The sequence below is a fragment of the Macaca nemestrina genome, chromosome X, assembly GCF_043159975.1.
Source record: "Macaca nemestrina isolate mMacNem1 chromosome X, mMacNem.hap1, whole genome shotgun sequence".
Classification (NCBI taxonomy): Eukaryota; Metazoa; Chordata; class Mammalia; order Primates; family Cercopithecidae; genus Macaca; species Macaca nemestrina.
The window spans coordinates 110,318,016-110,339,038 of NC_092145.1; the positions used below are offsets into that span (position 1 = coordinate 110,318,016).

The window sequence follows — 21,023 nt, forward strand, 5'->3', positions numbered from 1 at the left end:
CTTGTAAAGGTCATCATTGTAGACAGTATCCTACTGGGATGTACATAAGGGAAACGTAGCATTAACACAAGTCACCCTAAGTTTTTAGTCATGAGAGGAAAAGGTCTATCCACCAAAACAACAGCAACACAAAAATCACAAAACAAGCAATTTCATTCTATTTTTTTCTAGCTTTTCACATCAACAACAACAAAAAAACTTATTCAGTAAACGTTGTGATTTTTCCAAAATTTTTTAAACGTATTTTTCCCTTAGCTGGCATACCTCCAGTTGACTTAAACTTTTCTTTGGGTACCATTCTGAGAAGATACTGAGGAAAGAGAAGACAGCCCTTCGACTCCACAATTTGTCAATATTTCCCTCCTCCCAGGTATACAACATTCTCATAAAGTCTCCTTTCTTCTCCTCCCTATACCTCTGCATTAAAGCCTAAGAGAAAAGATCTGTTATTATCTACCTTACTTTTACATGAAAATAGATTACTGATGGATCCGAGATTTGAATATAAAAATGAAACCATGAAAATACCAGACAAGCTATAAAAGAATATTTCCATAATCTTGCAAAAGGAAGAAAAACTTTCAAAACAGGATGAGAAATTTTTTAGTAGCTAAAAATTTTTAAATTTCTGTTTGGCAAAAATCAATACTCTAAGCACCCACCTCCTACTAGAAAAAGAAGAGAAAAGTAAATCCAATGCAAGCATAAGGTAGGAAATAATAACAACAAAAGCAGAAATCAATGAAATTAAAAACAGAAAAACCAAGAGTAAAAATCAATGAAACAAAGTCTGGTTCTCTGAAAAGATCAAAAACCTAACAAACCTCTAGCAAGACTGACAAAGAAAAAGAAGACACAAATTAGCAATATCAGAAATGACACAGATGAATAAATTTTAGAGATCTGCTGTACAACACAGTGCCTATAGTTAACAATATAGTATTGGGCCAGGCTCAGTGGCTCATGCCTGTAATGCCAACATGCTGGGAGACCAAGGCGGGTGGATCACTTGAGGTCAGGAGTTTAAGACCAGCCCGGCCAACATGGTGAAACCCCATCTCTACTAAAAATACAAAAATTAGCCAGGCGTAGTGGCGGGCACCTGTAATCCCAGCTACTCAGGAGGCTGAGGCAGGAGAACCTCTTCACCCAGGAGGCAGAGGTTTTGCTGTGCTGCCCAGGCTGGTCTCAAACTCAGACTCCTGCCCTCAAGTAATACTCCCGACTCAGCCTCTCAAAGTACTGGAATTACAAGAGTGAGCCACCGTGCCCAGCTGTCACCAAGTAATACTATATTTAATTTTTTTTTTCTTTTGAGACAGTCTTGCTCTGTCGTCCTGACTGGAGTGCAGTGCCATGATCTCGGCTCACTACAACCTCCCCCTCCCAGGCTTAAGTGATCTTCCCACCTCAGCCTCCCGAGTAACTGGGACTACAGGCGTGCACCACAACACACTGCTAATTTTATTTTATTTCATTTATTTTTTGGTAGACACGGAAGTTTTGCTATGTTGCCCAGGCTTGTCTCAAACTCAAAGTCCTGCCCTCAAGCTATCTTCCCGCCTCAGCCTCCGAAGGTGCTGTGGTTACAGGAGTGAGCCGCTGCGCCCAGCTGTCACCAATAGTATATTTAATATTTTTATTTTTTATTTACGTTTTTTTTTTGTTTTTTTTTTTTTTGAGATGGAGTCTCGCTCTGTCACCAAGCTGGAATGCAGTGGCGCGATCTCGGCTTACTGCAACCTCTGCCTCCCTGACTTAAGTGATTCTCCTGCCTCGGCCTCCCAAGTAGCTACAGACACGTGCCACTATGCCCAGCTAATTTTTGTATTTTTAGTAGAAACGGGTTTTCACCATGTTGGCCAGGATGGTCTCGATCTTTTTTCCCTGTGATTCGCCTGCCTCAGCCTCCCAAAGTACTGGGACTACAGGAGTGAGCCACCTCGCCCGGCTATTTTTTTTTTTTTTTCTTTTGAGACAAGAGTCTCATTCTGTCGCCCAGGCTGGAGTGCAGAGGCATGATCTCGGTTCACTGCAACCTCTGCCTCCTGGACTCAAGTGATTCTCCTGCCTCAGCCTCCCAAGTAGCTACAGAGGCATGCCACCATGCCCAGTTAATTTTTGTATTTTTAATAGAGACGGGTTTCACCACGTTGGCCAGGATGGTCTCGATCTCTTAACCTCATGATCCACCGGCCTCAGCCTCCCAAAGTGCTGGGACTACAGGCGTGAGCCACCGCGCCTGGCTATTTAATTTTTTTTTTTTTCTTTTGAGACACGAGTCTCACTCTGTCGCCCAGGCTGGAGTGCAGTGGCGCCATCTTAGCTCACTGCAACCTTCACCTCCCAGTTCAAGCCATCCTCCTGCTGCAGCCACGGCGCCCAGCTATAATGTTTAAAACATTAATTCACTGATATACTATCTGCAGGGCAGGATAAAGATTTTGTCACCAAGTAATAGCATATATATTTTTTTTCTTTTGAGACAGAGTCTTGCTCTGTCACCCAGGCTGGAGTGCAGTGGCGCCATCTTGGCTCACTGCAACCTTCACCTCCCAGTTCAAGCCATCCTCCTGCTGCAGCCACTGCGCCCAACTGTAATGTTTAAAACATTCATTCACTGATATACTATCTGCAGGGCAGGATAAAGATTTTGTCACCAAGTAATAGTATATTTAAGTTTTTTTTTTTTTCTTTTGAGACAGTCTTGCTCTGTCACCCAGGCTGGAGTACAGTGTCGCCATCTTGGCTCACTGCAACCCCCGCCTCCCAGTTACAAGCGATTCTTCCACCTCAGCCTCCCGAGTAGCTGGGACTAAAGGCGCGTGCCACCACGCCCAGCTAATTTTTGTCTTTTTAGTAGAGACGCGGTTTCGCCATAGTGACCAAGCTGGTCTCGAATTCCTGAGTTCAGGTGATCCGCCCGCCCCGGCCTCCCAAAGTGCTGAGATTACAGGCGCGAGCCACCACGGTTGGCCTGAAGTACTTTTTAAAGGTTATTTTGTCAGATGTTCCAGACAAGTTTATTGGTTTGACAGGGAGGAAATAAACTACTTAAAGGCTAGTTCCCTCAGCCAGTTTTCCTCCCACATCTCTAGCCTGACACAGGATATATTTCTATATTTATAATACATAATCAATATACAAGGCAAAAAGCTGTCGTCACGACTGACAATACACGCTGTACCTTTAACACGCCACAGCTGGACTGGAACAAAAGCTTTTAGCAGAAAGTTCTCCACCAATCGGAAACTGAAAGAAAACAATACAAAAATAAGCCAATCAAAATGTAGATGAGGGGCGGAGGGAGAGGGGACCAACCGCCTCAGCCCAACTGCCTCAGAGTAACGGAAAAGCTTCCACAGAAACGCACATCAGCATAACCGATACAAGAGGCTGCCGGACTGACCCCACCATTCTCACCAGCAGGGGGAGATCACGAATCAGCGCTTTTTTTTTTTTTTTTTTTAAAGTCTGACTTGAAACCACCAGATGGGGCCAGAAGATCAGAGTAGGTACCTTTCTACTTTTCTTTTTCTCAGGGAATTTCTCTTCTATCTCCAGACCCTGAATGAAATAAAAGGCATATTAATCATCACACACACAGACACACGCCCCCCAACCCCCAAGACGATGGAAGTGGCCAGTGCGCCCAAGCACCCCACCAGTCACGTGGCCTCTGCGCGCGAGCTAGTCGTTTATAATTAAAGTGGTAGGCATTTCATAAGGCTGTGCGTGAATTAAATGAGATAATGCATGTAATACAAAGTACCAGGTAAATTCTCAGCCCCGACTCCAAACCCGCAGAATGAGAAACCGAAGCCCTCCAGGTGATTCTGATGCACACCAAAGTGTGACAATTATTGCTCTGGGAAAGAAGCCTGCCCACTCAGATAGCTAACCAAATTTTTTGGTCATTTTTACAGTTCTCATGACGCTGTGATTTCCGAATTATGTTTCCTGCCCTAAAAATTCCAGAACCTTGTGTCTTGAGCCCACCTGTGTGCCCAGTATTGTGGTGGATGCAATGGAAAAGAGATAGATAACCTTCTAGGCTTGTAATGTAAGTAATCTAGGAATAGGAAAAGGTAATTAACTCCACAAGGTCAGATTTAGTAAATGTCAGATGAATTATCCCGACAATAAGCAAATGTTCTAGGAAATCAGGGGAAGGAAATTTCATAATTATAAAGGGGAAAAGCCTGACCAGAAATAGCCACTGCCAAGCCAAGCCCACACCTCAAAATTAGCCATAAGTCATTTTCTACCACAAGGTTATGGAACAGAACTTTAGCTGCCTAATTAAGCCCCTGCCTATAAAAGAACCCCTAACATACCTAAGACTCCACTTATCTTTAGCAGTTGCCCCCTGAAATTTTTTTATGATAATGTTTATAGCCTTTAAAAGTCCTTTATTTTCCCCCTCCACTCCTCCAATCACTCATAGGAAAGAACAAATATGTACAATGCAGACAAAACACAAATACTTGACAGAAGTAATTATACAGTACCATTGCCAAGATGTTCAAAATGACTAATTTTTCACTTTGGTTGCATGAAGCTGCTCTGAATGTCAGTGTGCACTCTCATGGTAGGAAAACAAATCAGGAGAAAAAGAAGTGGTGTTCCCAATTATATTGGTCCACAGTAAATGATGTCTGATAATCATTGGCATCACTGCCCATTTTCTAAATGATCATTGTGTCATCACGTAAAAGGTAGGGTAAATCTGAGACTGGAAGATACCCAGCAAGACTACCAGACAGTGATTTCATGAAGGCTGATGGTTCACTTCATTCAATTTCCTTTTGCCATTATTCATGGTAATGTTATAAACACAGGTCCCATTTTTATTATCTTCATAGTTTTTTCTAGCCAAATGCAAACTGAGAGTGTAAAGTGTTGATTTGCACAATTATTCACAAGTTTGTGTGAAAGAGAAGATGTTTGGGTAGAATAAACAAGGTTACAAAATAGATGATGGTGCTTAGAAAAAAAAAATGATGACCAAGGCTTTTGTGTTTAATATCTCTATATTTGGCTCTTAAAGGCAAACCTAAGTGCAGACTATTCACATGTATTCACACACTAATACAATATATTCCTTACTTTGACTGTTTGAACATCCCTTATCCCTCACCTGCCCTCCACCCCCTCTACTCAGTACAGACCAATTTGAGAGCCTCATGAAGAGAAAGAAGAGGCAGTAAATGTACTGTGACCTATGACTGAGCCAGGTCTGCCTTGATTCTTCCCTTACATTTTGCTCATTGGTTTCACATCCAAATGCTGCTCTTACCTGCTCCTGGTTAGCCTCCAGGATGACAGGATTCAGGTGCTCTGGGAGAGTGCTCTAATCATCCATAGTAGTTCTCTCTTTGTCATTTGGGGATTACTAAGACATTTTCTAGGCATGAATCATGGTTGTTCCTTTCTGGGCTGCGAGACACAGAATTTTTGTTTTTGTTTTGTTTTGTTTTTAATCTCTTAGAGATATGATTTCTTGTGTTTGGAGAATATGTAAACATTTTCTTCCTTTGCTTCATATTCCACAGGGATGAGCCAGACACAGGAGCTCCAACTTTGTCTTTAATCATCGAAAGTTGCCCCTTGACAAAAGGATGGTATAGGAAAAAGCAATAAAGACCCTCTTCATGACCAAACTTTAGTCAGGCTTCTCTGAGCCCATTTCTCAACTAGGCCTCAACTTTGGCCTGTAAGAACTGCAACTTTCAGCACAATTTCATCCACCTGCCCCCAACACATACACACACTTAGAGACTTGAACAAACACTAGCATAGTTTCTATCAGCTCAAGGCCATTTCCCTAGGATGACAACCTCAGCCCCTTTAAAATGCCTTCCTGAGACTATTCAATGCTGCCAAAAGGCCATTTCCCTAGGATGACAATCCTAGCCCCCCTTAAAATGCCTTCCTGAGACAGTTCATTGCTGCCAAAAGAATTTACTGTTTGTTCAGACCAAAACCTGACTACAGCCCCTGACTCCCTTTCCTTACAGCGTGTACTTTAGAAAACTTGCAATTGTAAATTCTTTCTCTCTTCTTTTAAGATGTATCTTCTACAACCCAGGACTGTCTTTCTCAACAACCTGGAAGCCATCCCTTTGTAATGTAATGATCAAGAAAAACAAGGTCCATGTCTCCCTGTCTCTATGGGAAGGCAGGAGCTTAGCTTTCTTTTCTCTTCTTTTCTTTTTTGGATTTTACTCTGTTTACTTCATTTCTTTTTTTATAGTTCTTAATTATGTTTTTCTTTATAAACCTGACATTGTGAACGTAGAGAACCTAACTTTAATAAGCACCCATTAGCAAACACAGATGCCTCAATACATTGACCAAGCTCACCCCCACTCAATGTCCTTCGGTACTTTTCCTTAGCACACCCTGCCTTTTGTTTCAGTGGAGTTGACATCTGTTCATCAGAAGTCTCTCTCCTCTACCACAGTGGCCTGAATAAAATCTGTCTTGCCACCCCTAACAAATTCCAGGCTCTGTTTCTCTTTGACACCGTGAGCTAACAGGATCAAAATCATATAGCAGAGTTAGAAGATGCAATCTCAGGGGCAACAGGAAAAAGAATAAATGGAGGCAGAACCAAGAATATGGAACTCTTTTAGGGGATCATCTCAACTGATTGTTAATTCAGATACATTTATTTACATGCATGCAGTATTAAGGTGGAGATGTGGAGGAAAGACAAGGAAAGACGAGACTTGGGCACAGTGAGAGCCATTTGGTTGTGGGATAATATTTCCAAACTGGGGCTAAACTCAGTAAGATGAGATGAAGGCATCTCAAAGTGTGATGGATAAACCTCTAACACATACTGTAGCCAACAAACCAGCACTGACCAGATTGAAAAGATTAAGTGGAGCTTAAGTCTTTTCATGGCCTAAGGAGTCTGTAAAAGAGACCCTGTCTCAACTAGATCAGCCTTTCTCTGGACAACTTATTTCTCATAGGGAAGGTCAGAGCCTGCTAGACCACTTAGAGCACACAGAATCCTCAGAGCCCTCCAACTTTGTGCTGTCACTGTTCTCTATAGAAACAGTGATGTCACGAAGAAGTAACTCTGGTACCAGCTGGCAGTCAAGGCTGTAGGAGGGCATGGAGAGTTGAAGAAAAGAGCAGTATCTTGAGGCAGACTGGAAGAGTCATCACAGCATCCAAATCGACAAGAAAACATCATTCCAGGGTCCTACATGATGGCCTACTCTGATACTACAACGGTAGGGACATCTAACTTCTTTTTGACTAGCTAGGGGGGCATCTTAATGGTGACGTGAAACTACAGAAGCTGCTAAGGCAGCCTCCAAGTTTCTATTTTCATACTTTTATTTGGGATACCCAGAAAATATTTTGATTAACATTTCTCTGTTTCTTTGTAAATCTAAAGATCTCTTGCAACATAACTCTGATTCTCTAGTAGGGATATGATTAGATTGTTCTGGAGGTCTAGCAGGAAATGAAACGAGAAGGGCTATCTTGATGGACTGTGAGCCGGAGAAAATGTGAGAAAAATGGTGTGTACCCTCATAGAGATACCAGAAAAAGTTTGTCCCACAGCAGGCAGCCTGATGTGCTTTTGATGGGAATAGTTTACTGAGTTTGCCAACATGCCCACCTTTGCCTAGGTTGTGACAGTTTCAGGCATTGTGACCCAACAAACTCTGTTGCCACACCCCAGGGTCAGAGGCAGCAGGGGAAAGCCTGGCCCCTCAGTCTGGTCCAACAGCTGGCAGGGGTGGCAGCCAACTGCAGGTGCCCAAGAACTTGGCACTTCTCAGTTCCATCTAAAGGGGCACATCTCCCTTCTGGGTGTCACGTTTTCAGCCAAACGTCTAAAAGAACTTCATCATCAAGGTAATGAGTTGATAAATTTTGTTTTTCACAGTTCTGTTGGACTTGGACGTACGCTGTTTCTGAATCACATGAGGGACTCTGCCTCCACCTCTTTTTTTACTAGGCTAGTGTTCTCTATCTAGCTCTTGGAAAAAAAGAAACTCCCTCTTCAGAGTGTGTAGGAGTCTTTTCCTGTAACTTTTTCAAGGTTTCACAGAGATTCCTGAAGGAAGAGTTCAAAAAGATCTTGGTTGGGGCAGGGATGGTAAAGAGCAGGAATGTAGTATTATCATGTGAAAGGATAGCCATTAGAGAATAGCTATTATTAACATGCTGTGGGGGAATAGAGAAGAGGTGGAAGGAAAGAAGGAGGAAGGCAGAAAGAGAAGGGGAGGGAGGGGGAGGGAACGGGGAGAAAGGGGAAGGAGAGAAAGAGGGGATGGGAAGGGGAGGGAGGGAGAGGAGTGGGGAGAGAGGGGAGGGGAGGGGCAGAAGGGAGAGTGGGAGTGGGGAGGGTGGGAAGGGGAATTCAACAGCCCTCTAATACTTGGCAAAAACGATTTCTCTGGTTAAAATTTGAAAAGAAATCAAATTCAAGCCCCAGATACCAAAACAAGTCTACTGAGCTCTTAACTGTGTGTTCTGAGTATAAATCTCAGGTCTTACGTAGCAAAAATCAGTCACTGGCTTCTGTCATTTCCTTTTTACTTTTAGTTCCAGACTGGGTTGGGAGATGGTGGCCGGGGTGGGGTGATGGTGGAAGGAAGTTGGCAGAGATTATTTTTTCTTTCTAAAATAAATTAAACTTGATCCTATTGGATCAGGGTCTGGTCTTCTCTCAGATTTCTGTCTCTTGGTGTTATATTTATGGTTATTAGACTGGGTTTTCTCACCATTCAGAATCTTGTTCCATATATTGAAATTATATATGTTGTTTTAATAAAAGGGCTATTTATTTACTGCTATTGACTTTAGTCTTTTCCAATGGCTTTGAGTGATGTGTTATAGCTGTTTATCTAATTTCACTTTCTTTAGTGTAATGGGAAAGACTGGTTGAACTGGAGTTAGCTAGAATTAAGTTAGAGGGGGTAACGTGAGCTGGAGTTTTTTGAAGGTACTTGAGGGGATAAAGAAATGTGGAGATCAGAGAGATTTAGTTAGTAGAGTTGGGTAGAAGTAAATCACTAAATGTAATCCCCAAAGTCACTAGATTTCCTTTTAAATTTGATTCCCAGGTCATCATACTCTCATGATTCCAAGTACTTGGTGTGGGGAGTCTAAATTAAAGGAGACTATGGATTTTGCTAAAAGATAATGATCCTGAGCATCAAGTTCAAACATCTTAATGTGTCCCCCACTGCTCGCCCCACCAGTCCCTAACCTAAACCTATATATGAAACACAAAAATGGATTTCAGAACCCCTCCAGAGATTCTTATCCAAACTGATCCGGTTTCCAAAAACCATATATAAGCATTTCAGCTTTCTTTTCTTTCTCTTTCCAGATGTCTGATGATATTGACTGGTTACGCAGCCACAGGGGTGTGTGCAAGGTAGATCTCTACAACCCAGCAGGACAACAAGATCAGGACCGGAAAGTGGTAAGATAAAAAATGACTCATGCCGAGGAGTAGGAAAAATTGGCATATGGGTATACATATCCCTGGGACCCAAGATAAACTAATGGACGATGATACCATGACTTCTCCAAGCAACCAAGCTGAACAAGGTCTGTCAGGGGCCAGCGTGCTCATACATCACACAGAGATAAAAATCAAGGGAGGGGCAGGGTGTGGTGTGATGTAAAGGACCTAGGGAGGGGAGGCTGGGGAGGAGCCTGAGGGGAGGGAGGAGTGGTGGTTGCCTAGCAACCAGCCCCTATTAGTTAAGACCTCTTAAGTCATAATAATATTGCCTAGCTAACAATGTTACCCTAGGACCCCTCAGGAGGGCAAAATGCTTCATGGTCTATTTCCCAAACTTCGAGTAATTTCATAGGGCTTCACAGTCTTCAATCATGTTCAAATGCCACACATATTATTATTTAATTAATTTGTATTTTTACAATGTTTTAAAAATTGACTTACATTTTAAAAATTGCAATCATGCTAAGAAATATTATCTATAATATCCCAGGTTTGATGTTCTAGTATATATTCTCCCTAATGCACAATAAAATTCGCGTATTAAATGCAGAAATGTTTATCCATATACTACTTAAAATATTCTATATTAATGATAATAAAATAAATTTTGAGAAACACTAGTGTAGTAGCAAGTGCCCTAAACTGGAAGCCAGGAAAATTGAGTTCTAATATAAGCTCCACATTTAAGTTTGTCAGTTGGGCAAGCCATTTCTCTTCTCAGTTTTCTCAATTAATACATGTGGATATTGTACCTTGGGCCTCATTCTGACAGGAGGTTGGTATTCTCCTTTAAGAAATGTACTAATGCTAAGATTCTGTCTGCCTAACAATAATCACAGTATTAACATTTATTGGATACTTACTATGTGCCAGGAAATCTGCTTTTACATGCTTTCCATATAGTGTCTCAGTTAATCCTCACAAGAACCCTCTGAGGTAGGTGCTATTATCATCTCCAAGAAAGAAATTATGCCCCTTTCTCTAGAGTTTTTCTAAATTCACCCTTCTAATTTGATGCAGATATGTTTTGTCGATGTGTCCACCCTGAATGTAGAAGATAAAGATTACAAGGTGCGTATTCTCTGCTCAGAGTCGGAATCGGTCAGAAGCTGCTGAGAAGGGTTATCAGTGAAATATGAAAAATGGAAAATGTTGGGGGAGAGAGGGGAAAGGTGGAGGGGACTCAGGGGGAAAGCCAGCATTCTCATGAGCCCAAGATCCCTGGTTCTGAATTTACTGTCACTCTTGATATCAAGTCTCATTTTAGAAACCACTTAAGTTGCTGGTAGGGCTGATAAAGATAAAACATGGAAGACAGCATGTCAGAAAAGTTGTTTTTTATTTTTTATTAAAAAAAAACCCATCCAAAGGGTGATGAATATGGTTCTTGAGATTGATGGCTTTGTGAGCATCTTCAGAGTGGGGAGTAGTAATTTGTGGAGGGAAAGTCATCTCATTCTTCAAAGACTAGATAGCCTCAGAAGCCTACCTCTCCTGCAGAAAGAAAAAAGATAAAGGAAGTCATAACATTCACAATTTGAAGTAATAGCCTAGGTGGGGCAGCTTGGAGAAATCTCCAAAAGCAACTGTCTAAGAATCTCACCATTTAATTCCATAGGATGCTGCTGGTTCCAGCTCAGAAGGCAACTTAAACCTGGGAAATCTGGAAGAAAAAGAGATTATCGTGATCAAGGATACTGAGAAGAAAGACCAGTCTAAGGTACACTTAGCCTCTGAGATTCCACCACTTCTATTCTCAGAGCTCAATGATGAGTCTGCAGACTCTGGATCAGACATGGTAAGACAACTACTGTCAAACAGGCTCATCAATTTGAATACTATGACATTCTAGAGAACACAGGCCTAAGTTCAAGACCACAGTAAGTTCAACACACAGGTACTTAATAATGGCACTAATCACAGAGGCTCAGAATGCCCTCTCCTGATTTCCAGCTACGCGTCCAATCAGAATCACGCAAGACTATTTGTAATGTTCTTTGCTGGTTGGTAATGGACCTGTGTGCCCCACATTGCCCAGCATCCAGCAAGGAAGAAAGAGGGGTATGGAGCAGAGACAATCTGTAACCAGCAAGAATTTGAGTGCCTCGTCCTTACCCTGTTGTCTAAGAGATTACCTAGGCTGTTGAGTAGCTTAAAGTTAGAAGCAATTAGACTTGCATGCCACTGTGACATACAAACTCCTTTTGGTTTTGTTTAAGTATCCAAAATTACATCTGTTTAGGGTTCTGGCTTTGGGAGGGCACTGGAGCATACAACAAGTCACCCTCTCATGCCTACAAGCCTGGAGTGGCTGGTAATGGGACAGGATATTTGACTTTAATGCACAGGAATCAAATGTTTCTTGTTCTGTGTCTCTAGGCTCATATTATAACCAAAACATTATTTCTGACCCCAGACTCCTTTGGAGTGAAAGGAGTGGCCCCTAAGGAAGGAAAAACAAGTTTACATTACAGTATCCAAAGAGTTTTCAGTTTATTTCGGTATAGCCAACTCAATTTTGGAGTCTTAAGAAAGGGATAAATTATACCTGGCATTGATTTTTGGAAAAGCAGCCCATGTTTCCTACATACAGTGCAGATCTGCTTGATTGTAACTTAAGCTCGTTTGCAAAAAGTTGACTTTATCATGACCTCACATTTCTAGAAATTCAGTGAAAAGAGAGGAGATGAAGCAATAGAAGGAGGAGAGGGCTTGGCAGTTAGTGTTGGGTGGAATATGTGTATATAGTACATATACACATATCTGGACATGGGCATACACAGTCACAGGCATAGATATACACATATAAATTTATACAAAATGATACACACATCAACATATACATTTATATACATTTACAAAAAAATTTATACAAGCAATGATAAATACATGCTTGGCTACATTTGATATTGACACACATAAGCATTGATGTAGCAAACTTAATCTGATCATAAATAATGACACACATATGCAAATATATACAAAGTCATACAGCATCAGATGCAGTCACATGCCCACACACAACACACATAAACACCCATATTACACAATGCATGAGCATACATTCACACACATTACATGCATAAGACTTGATCAAAACATAGTGACCATGCAGACTCAGCTATTGGTATACATGCTTATAAATATACATATCTATGCAAAGACATATATGGTCATACACAGTCATGCTGACATACACACAAACTTACACTAAGCGACACATATTTACTAATGCACTTGTTTGTATGCATTGATACATACACTGTTGACACAAATGCAATAACACACCTATTCACACACATACTCAAATACCAGGGTATGTACAACATTGACATACACATGGTCAAGCATTGACATATAAATATAGCATAAATTGATACCCAATTTATGAATATACATAGTCATTATACAATCACCTGTTTACACATACTCATATTTTAACATACATATACATTAATATATTAAAATTGTATCTTATATTAATGTGTGTGTTAATATATGAATTTATGCTTTAACATATATAAATGCATTTATAGCTGCATGATACATACTGGTGAATTTATATACACACATATATGCAGATTACTCAAATTGACTCATTTACATATTCAGAGACACACGGACATAGACACTCATATTTTGACATTCACACATGTACAAATATGCATACTAACATGCACATGTCAGCCTATACAATAGACATATACAATAGGTAATGATGTCAACACATTGTTACACATGCTTAGACACAGTCACACATATGCACACACACACAGAGGTGCATTTTCACACACTAACAATACAGAATGGCACATTCTCACATCTATTGAGATGTTCACACATGTTAACTGCTATATTTCCATGCATATATACACACACAACAGACACACTGACACATTTTTGACCCATTGAGGTACAACATATTCATATGAGTTGGCAGACATATTTTGATAACACTTGTATATAGTTAAGTATACACATATATATACTTTGAACTTTTGTTGCTGCCACTTCTGCTTGAATGTGTACTAATGGATATAACTGGATGTTATGTTCCCATACAAACTCTAAAAGGTCAAATCCCTAATCTGATACATCTTCTAAATAAAATAAGGGAAATAAATAGCCTACCCAAACTCTTATGGATAGGTCTTCTTCTTTTTTTAGACGGAGGGATCTGTGTGCCTTTTCAAACAAGCTCCCTCTGATCCCGTCAGTGTCCTCAACTGGCTTCTCAGTGATCTCCAGAAGTATGCCTTGGGTTTCCAACATGCATTGAGCCCCTCAACCTCTACCTGTAAACATAAAGTAGGAGACACAGAGGGCGAATATCACACAGCATCCTCTGAGAACTGCTACAGTGTCTATGCTGATCAAGTGAACATAGATTATTTGATGAACAGACCTCAAAACCTACGCCTAGAAATAGCAGCAGCTAAAAACACCAACAATAATCAAAGTCCTTCAGCTCCTCCAGCCAAGCCTCCTAGCACTCAGAGAGCAGTCATTTCCCCTGATGGAGAATGTTCTATAGATGACCTTTCCTTCTATGTCAACCGACTATCTTCTCTGGTAATCCAGATGGCCCATAAGGAAATCAAGGAGAAGTTGGAAGGTAGAAGCAAATGCCTTCATCATTCAATCTATCCATCCCCTGGGAACAAAGAGAGAATCAGTCCCCGAACTGCTGTGAGCAAGATTGCTTCTGAAATGGCCCATGAAGCTGTGGAACTGACCGCTGCAGAAATGCGTGGCACTGAGGAGGAGTCCAGGGAAGGTGGCCAGAAAAGCTTTCTATATAGTGAATTATCCAACAAGAGCAAAAGTGGAGACAAACAGATGTCCCAGAGAGAGAGCAAAGAATTTGCAGATTCCATCAGCAAGGGGCTCATGGTTTATGCAAATCAGGTGGCATCTGACATGATGGTCTCTGTCATGAAGACCTTGAAAGTGCACAGCTCTGGGAAGCCAATTCCAGCGTGTGTGGTCCTGAAGAGGGTGTTGCTAAGGCACACCAAGGAGATTGTGTCCGATTTGATTGATTCCTGCATGAAGAACCTGCATAATATTACTGGGGTCCTGATGACTGACTCAGACTTTGTCTCAGCTGTCAAGAGAAATCTGTTCAACCAATGGAAACAAAATGCTGCAGACATCATGGAGGCCATGCTGAAGCGCTTGGTCAGTGCACTTATTGGTGAGGAGAAGGAGACTAAGTCTCAGAGTCTGTCATATGCATCTTTAAAAGCTGGGTCCCATGATCCCAAATGCAGGAACCAGAGTCTTGAATTCTCCACCATGAAAGCTGAAATGAAAGGGAGGGACAAAGGCAAAATGAAATCAGACCCATGCAAGACGCTGACTAGTGCTGAGAAAGTCGGTGAACACATTCTCAAGGAGGGCCTGACCATCTGGAACCAAAAGCAAGGAAACCCATGCAAGGTGGCTACCAAAGCATGCAGCAATAAAGATGAGAAAGGAGAAAAGATCAATGCTTCCACAGATTCACTGGCCAAGGACCTGATTGTCTCTGCCCTTAAGCTGATCCAGTACCATCTGACCCAGCAGACTAAGGGCAAAGATACATGTGAAGAAGACTGTCCTGGTTCCACCATGGGCTATATGGCTCAGAGTACTCAATATGAAAAGTGTGGAGGTGGCCAAAGTGCCAAAGCACTTTCAGTGAAACACCTAGAATCTCACAGAGCCCCTGGACCATCCACCTGTCAAAAGGAGAACCAACCCCTGGACTCCCAGAAAATGGATATGTCAAACATCGTTCTAATGCTGATTCAGAAACTGCTTAATGAGAACCCCTTCAAATGTGAGGATCCATGCGAAGGTGAGAACAAGCATTCTGAGCCCAGGGCAAGCAAAGCAACTTACATGTCCAAGAGATCTGACAAAGGGGAAGAACAATGCCAGGACCATCAAGAACTTGACTTTATCAGTGGGATGAAGCAAGTGAACTGGCAATTTATAGATAAACTGGTAGAATCTGTGATGAAGCTCTGCCTTATCATGGCTAAGTATAGCAACGATGGGGCAGCCCTTGCTGAGTTGGAAGAACAAGCAGCCTCGGCAGATAAGCCCAATTTCAGGGGCACCAGATGCATTCACAGCAGTGCAATGCCACAGAACTATCAAGACTCTCTTGGACATGAAGTAATTGTCAATAATCAGTGCTCTACAAATAGCTTGCAGAAGCAGCTCCAGGCTGTCCTGCAGTGGATTGCAGCCTCCCAGTTTAACGTGCCCATGCTCTACTTCATGGGAGATAAGGATGGACAACTGGAAAAGGTAAGTAATGTATTAAGGCACAAAAAGAAAGTTGGAATGGGCAGAGGCAGGGAGGCAGCATTGTACTTTGAGCCCAAGATCATTCCAGTTTCAAGTCTATTCTTTACCGTGTGCTTCATGAATTACTTTCACCTCATAAAAAGACACAAAAATGGTGAACCACTAGCTAAGTGGGCACCTCAAGGCCTGTGCATTTCCACCAAGAGGAGGAGAGTGAGATTAACGCATTTCATCAGTGACCCTTTTGACAAACTATCTGGTAAAACATTAGGGAATGATTAAGTCTCATGTTTTCAGTTTTAAGATCCCCCAAAGTACTCTAGAGAGGAGGGAACAAAAAAGGAAAATGGAGTTCCTCCCTCCCTCTTGAGGTGTTGGAAGTATCATAGACTAATTTTGTGTTTGACCTACCAGAAACAGTTTGAAACTTGTCTCTTACTATTTTCCCTATGCTCCTCCCCCAAACTCATGGGTCCTGCAAGTGCCCTGAGAGTCCTGTCTCCTTAAATTTTATGCCCTAGTTGCCTCACTTGCCTGACCCTAGTCCTGGCCCTGCTCCTCAGATTCCACGGAGGCCAGCATTCATACATTCATACACATACACGTGCACATTCTCTCTGTCTCTGTCTCTCTCTCTCACACACACACCCCTACCTGACAGCTGGGTTTCCTGCATTATATGGATTCCAGAAACATCAAATACTTAACCAACTTATTTTCAGTCCAGGAGCCAAGGCCAGACAATCCTCTGTACTCCAAGTCTCACACTTTTTTAGGGAGGTGGGGGAATGGCAACCCCAAACCTTGACCTAGCAATCAGCACAGACTAACTGAAGGGTCCAGCATCTGGTGAAAAGTATTTAATGAACACAACTAATTTCAGAGTGTGTTTTTGAAGCTCAAAAAATAAAGTATCTTTGGCATTTTGATCTATGACATTAGAGAAGGTTCAAGGAAAAAGGAAAGATGTGTCAGCAGCCTCTAGTCATGGATCTATGATATGCTGTACCCTAATCCTAGAATCATGGGCGGGAAGGTGGTGGGTGTGGGTGAGGAGGTTAGGAGTTGAGGGGGTTGGCTGGTAGAAGGGTGTTAGTTCACTTTGTCCAGCAGGTCTTTCCTCTAAAAAGCGTCACGCAGCTCACACTAGCTCTGTTTTCCCCACAGCTTCCTCAGGTTTCAGCTAAAGCAGCAGAGAAGGGGTACAGTGTAGGAGGTCTTCTTCAAGAGGTCATGAAGTTTGCCAAGGAACGGCAACTGGATGAAGCCGTGGGAAAGGTGGCCAGGAAACAGTTGCTGGACTGGCTGCTCGCTAACCTGTGAGCTGACAATTTCTTTGACTCGTCTTCATCTTAGCCCCCCTAGCAGCATTCCATCCCAGCCAGAGCACCACCACCATCAGGCCAGTCAACTGCACAATGCACAACTGTGTTTCCCAATACACTTGAGCAGTTGCCTGTGAATGTAAGAGGTGTCAACAAACTGGGAAAGAAAATGAATAAAAAAAAAATTAAAAAAATTGTGTCGTTTTTTTGGTCAGCTATTTCCAAGACAAGGGAAGGGAATTGGTCCATTTTCCAGGAATGGTGACACAGTGTTGGAGTTGTATTCCGATCTCACCCTGGATTATTTTCTGAGCACCAAAGACACAGGGATATAATCCATGTCAAGGTCCCTAAGTAATCTGGTTTGTCCAAATAATCTCAATTCACAGTCTAGAGTTTTCCCACCTGTGGCCTTCCTATTTCTCCCTGAACTGCACATCTAACTTGATAATCCCCTTTCTAATCCCAAGGATACAGCTTTCTTAGTTTAGTTGAAGAAAGTGTATAACCATTACCCTGCCTCGCTACACACACATCCCTCAAAAGTGTTCACCGCACATAGCTAAATACTACCCAGAACTACAATGGGATCTGATCCTCTCCCGTGTGTGAATAAAGCTTCCTTATAAGGAATTTCCTTCAATTGATGAGATTTCCTTATCTTCTTCCAGTCTGAAAGAAAAATTTTCCAAGAACATAAACCTCTAAGATGGGTAAATTCCTTTGGGGCCCAATGTCCCAGTGTCTTCTCTGGGAATAACAGTAAGTTCCCAGATTTGTTCTATGTGTCCTATAAGTCAATCATAGTGCTAGCATTCACTGCAAATCAGATCAAGACAGTGGTTTCAACCCTGTGGACCTTGTTAGCTAGTTTGGTGTGTGCTCTCATGGCATGTTTTGGCACCCTTGAAGCGTTGCGGCTTAGTAGAACCAAGCACAGGATGGGGTGTCCTTCTGGACTCAACAGTCAAAGCTTTACCTCTTACTAGTCACATGGCCTTAGGCAATCCTGCAGACTGAGCCTGTTCATCTGCAAAGTGTAGCTAAAAATTGCCTTACGTTGTTTATAGGTTAAACTAGAGGAATGGATGTGATGGTGTTTTGCACAGGGTGGATTTTGTTGCAAATGTAGATATGTGAATGATACGTGACTTTCAATGCTAGTCCTAACACAGGAGTGCCCTCTTGATACATTTCAGAACTGAAAGCATATCCTCTGAGTATGGGACCCAGAGAGACACTTTTTGGGAGAAGTTAAGCACACAGACAAACTTTGCCAACTTCTCCACAATGCCTGACCCAGTCAGATAGAAGAAGTAAAGGCAGGCTTCTTCAAAGCAGGATGTTTAAAACTCTCCAGCCCGGCTGAAAGCTCATCGAATGTTTTTCAGTCTCACCCCACTCCATTAAAATCTTTGGAGTTGAGCCATCACAGATCCTTCTCTTTGCCCTTGAAGAAAATCCTTAATAAACAAATCTCAAGGCCAGGGCTACATGTCTAATGACTCAGTCCTCCCTGAGCACAGCTGGGTCCCATAGCAGTTTACTTCCTTGATTAACTTGGCTCTTACCTTGCTCCTGATTTTTATTATGAGGCAGCCTTGGGGATTCCTTGAAACATGGAAATAGAGCAAAGGAAGTTACATGTTCTGTTAAATGAAAGGGGTTGGGGCAAGATGGTCTCTCAGGGCCTTTCCAGTTCTGACATTTGAGAATTTTATGAACAAGTTTCTTTTCCATAATTTCTAAAGGAAACTTGTGTGGATGGAATAAGCTCAGGGTGAGGAAACTTGATTTTTGCCAGAGCTAACTGACAGATTCCAGCAGAGAAAGGAATGCTTTGGGCCACAAGGACCCTGACAAGGGTCTGAAGGAGCTCAATAGCCCTTGGGGTTTATTTCTGGAGAATAAGACCCTGGCCTTTGACCTCTCTAAATGAAGAAGTAACCCCGGGCATCCCAATAGCAATGCGGCCGTGCTCAATGCCAGCAGCTGGAAATGGACAAGGACTTCTGCTGAGCTGAGAGTCTGGCATATAGTAAGAAAGAGGCGAAAGGAGCAGAAAAGGAAAACACGATTCTCTCCTGGCAGGCGGTACAATTGGCTTAATAACAGTTTCAGTCTCTCTGATATCAGGCTTCCATCTCAAAAGAAAATTATAAGCAAAACTTGTCTGGGAGGTTATTACAAGGCCAGGACTAGACTGGAATGAGGTGAGAGAGGTACTTGCCTCAGGGATCAAAAACTCCACAATCAAATAATATTTTAATAAATCAAAATTAATGCCAAAAAACCATGATGAACAAAATATCAAAAATTTTTATACACAGGATCAGTAACAGTGCCATGCCAAGCCATAATGGAGCCTGAGGCAAAAGGAAAAATTAATTTGTAAAACTGTTCATGGGAGTAATGTTAGAGAAACAGGAGCCTAGGAGAGCCAGGGTGACACCATTTTAAAATCAATTCCATGTTAAAACTAGCAAGACACGTTCCTTGCCAGTCACCGCCCGTGGTCATAAGATGTTTATGGCTGAGAAAACAGCTTAATAATACCCGTAAGGATAAATGCCCACGACAGCAGAATGTCCAGATGTCCCAATATCGCATAACAATATATGCTTTTAAGTTGATTATAGTCATGCTTTGATGTGCTTACACGCTAAAATGCCAAGAATAGTTTTCTTTACATCAGCAAAATAATAAATTGTCATGCTGTCAGCCCACCAGCACATAGACATAACTTAGTTTTACATAGAAAACAAGACCACTAGATAAGAAAACTTAAAGACAAGTCGTTCCTCCTCTTGCTTCCTGAGGACGCCCTACTCTGAGTAGGAGCTGAGGAGGCTTTACTCTGTAACTGAGTAGCAGCGTTCAATAAACTGTCTCTTCTCCATGCGCTCTACAACTTGCCTTGAATTCCTTCCTGCCTTAGATCCAAGAACCCTCTCTTGGGGTCTGGATCAGGACCCCTTTTTCTGACAACAGTAACACTTTCTGGGAGATTGCCAAGGCAGCATTTAGAGAATATGTTCCCCTTAAAGCCTATATCAGAATAAAAAAGGAAACAGTGACATCCTGCCTAAAGAACTTAAAATCTTTAAAGAAAAATAAAATCCAGGTTTAAAATCCAGTGTAAACTCAAATCCAGGTTTGCCTCATGTCAAATAACAAATTAAAAGTTTAGAAAAGGGGAAATAAAATTTGGAACAAGGAAAAAGACCAAACAAGGAAGGCAGTTTTGCTTAAGTCTTAAGAAATCAGAAATCAGAGACGGAGTGGGGGAGGGTGGGTGTTGCAGTGTTTTCTCTCTTGTTTAACACGATAAGAGTACAGCCTTCCGCCCCCCCCCCAAAAAAAAAAACAAATAAAAACTCAGATTTATTCTGGGTAAAAACAGGAACCACACTAGATTACCCGTGTTAAAATTCTACCTTAAAACAATTCTAATAATGAAAGAAGAAAAATAAACAAAAAGTAGAAATACAGGAGAGAGAGAAAAAAAATGCCACTTTTGCAAATCGTATATTTGTACATCAGTGAAAATCAAATCCCCAAATACCAAAGGTAAAGAAGGAGTTTTGCAAAGGTATTAGAATAGGAGATACTGGTGAGCTGCAATAATTTGCCGTCAATTAAAACAGGTCCAGCTGCTTTCTCCCCAGTGACTCAGAGACATGTAAAAAGTTCACTGCTTCTCCTGAGCCAAAGCCTCTGTGGTGTCAGAACATAAAATAAATCTAAAAGAATCTGTTGAATTCCTATATCCTAAGGCCACCCTGCCAGAAAGAGGAGTCTACTTACAATTGTGACAACAATATTAAACACTTGGGTATTAAAGGAGGCAAGAAATGACATTTACACAGCACTTATTGAGTGCCAGATAC

The 21,023-nt window shown here is 41.7% G+C and overlaps 2 protein-coding genes across 6 annotated transcripts in view; one reads left to right on the forward strand and one right to left on the reverse strand.

Moving 5' to 3' along the window:
• The window catches only part of LOC105493944 (cyclin B3), an 86,819-nt gene extending 83,332 nt beyond the window's left edge, over positions 1–3,487 (reverse strand). For both annotated transcript variants that reach the window (XM_011761989.3, XM_011761982.3), the window contains exon 1: positions 3,188–3,487. The gene's annotated coding sequence lies outside the window, so the exon portion shown is untranslated. The remainder of the gene's footprint in view (positions 1–3,187) is intronic.
• A 3,589-nt stretch (positions 3,488–7,076) lies between these two features.
• On the forward strand, positions 7,077–17,304 carry LOC105493943 (A-kinase anchoring protein 4). 4 transcript variants are annotated; one of them, XM_011761978.2, is made up of 6 exons: positions 7,077–7,250; positions 9,368–9,463; positions 10,529–10,579; positions 11,127–11,306; positions 13,676–15,808; positions 16,976–17,304. In XM_011761978.2, exons 1-6 carry the CDS (start codon positions 7,224–7,226, stop codon positions 17,129–17,131), a joined length of 2,643 nt encoding a protein of 880 aa, XP_011760280.1. In that variant the 5' UTR covers positions 7,077–7,223; the 3' UTR covers positions 17,132–17,304. The 4 variants fall into 4 exon arrangements, with proteins under 4 accessions (XP_011760280.1, XP_011760282.1, XP_070945359.1 ...); XM_011761980.2 differs by having other exon boundaries at positions 7,081–7,250; positions 11,127–11,228; XM_071089258.1 differs by lacking the exon at positions 7,077–7,250 and adding an exon at positions 7,728–7,884.
• Positions 17,305–21,023: the final 3,719 nt, after the last annotated feature.

What these genes read in the sequence shown, in the direction of transcription:
- LOC105493943 (XM_011761978.2), top strand. Translation starts at nt 7,224, where the DNA reads ATGATGGCCTACTCTGATACTACAACG. An exon ending in TAGAAGATAAAGATTACAAG is followed by an intron (nt 10,580 to 11,126) that starts GTGCGTATTCTC and finishes TTAATTCCATAG; the next exon opens with GATGCTGCTGGTTCCAGCTC. An exon ending in CAGACTCTGGATCAGACATG is followed by an intron (nt 11,307 to 13,675) that starts GTAAGACAACTA and finishes TTCTTTTTTTAG; the next exon opens with ACGGAGGGATCTGTGTGCCT.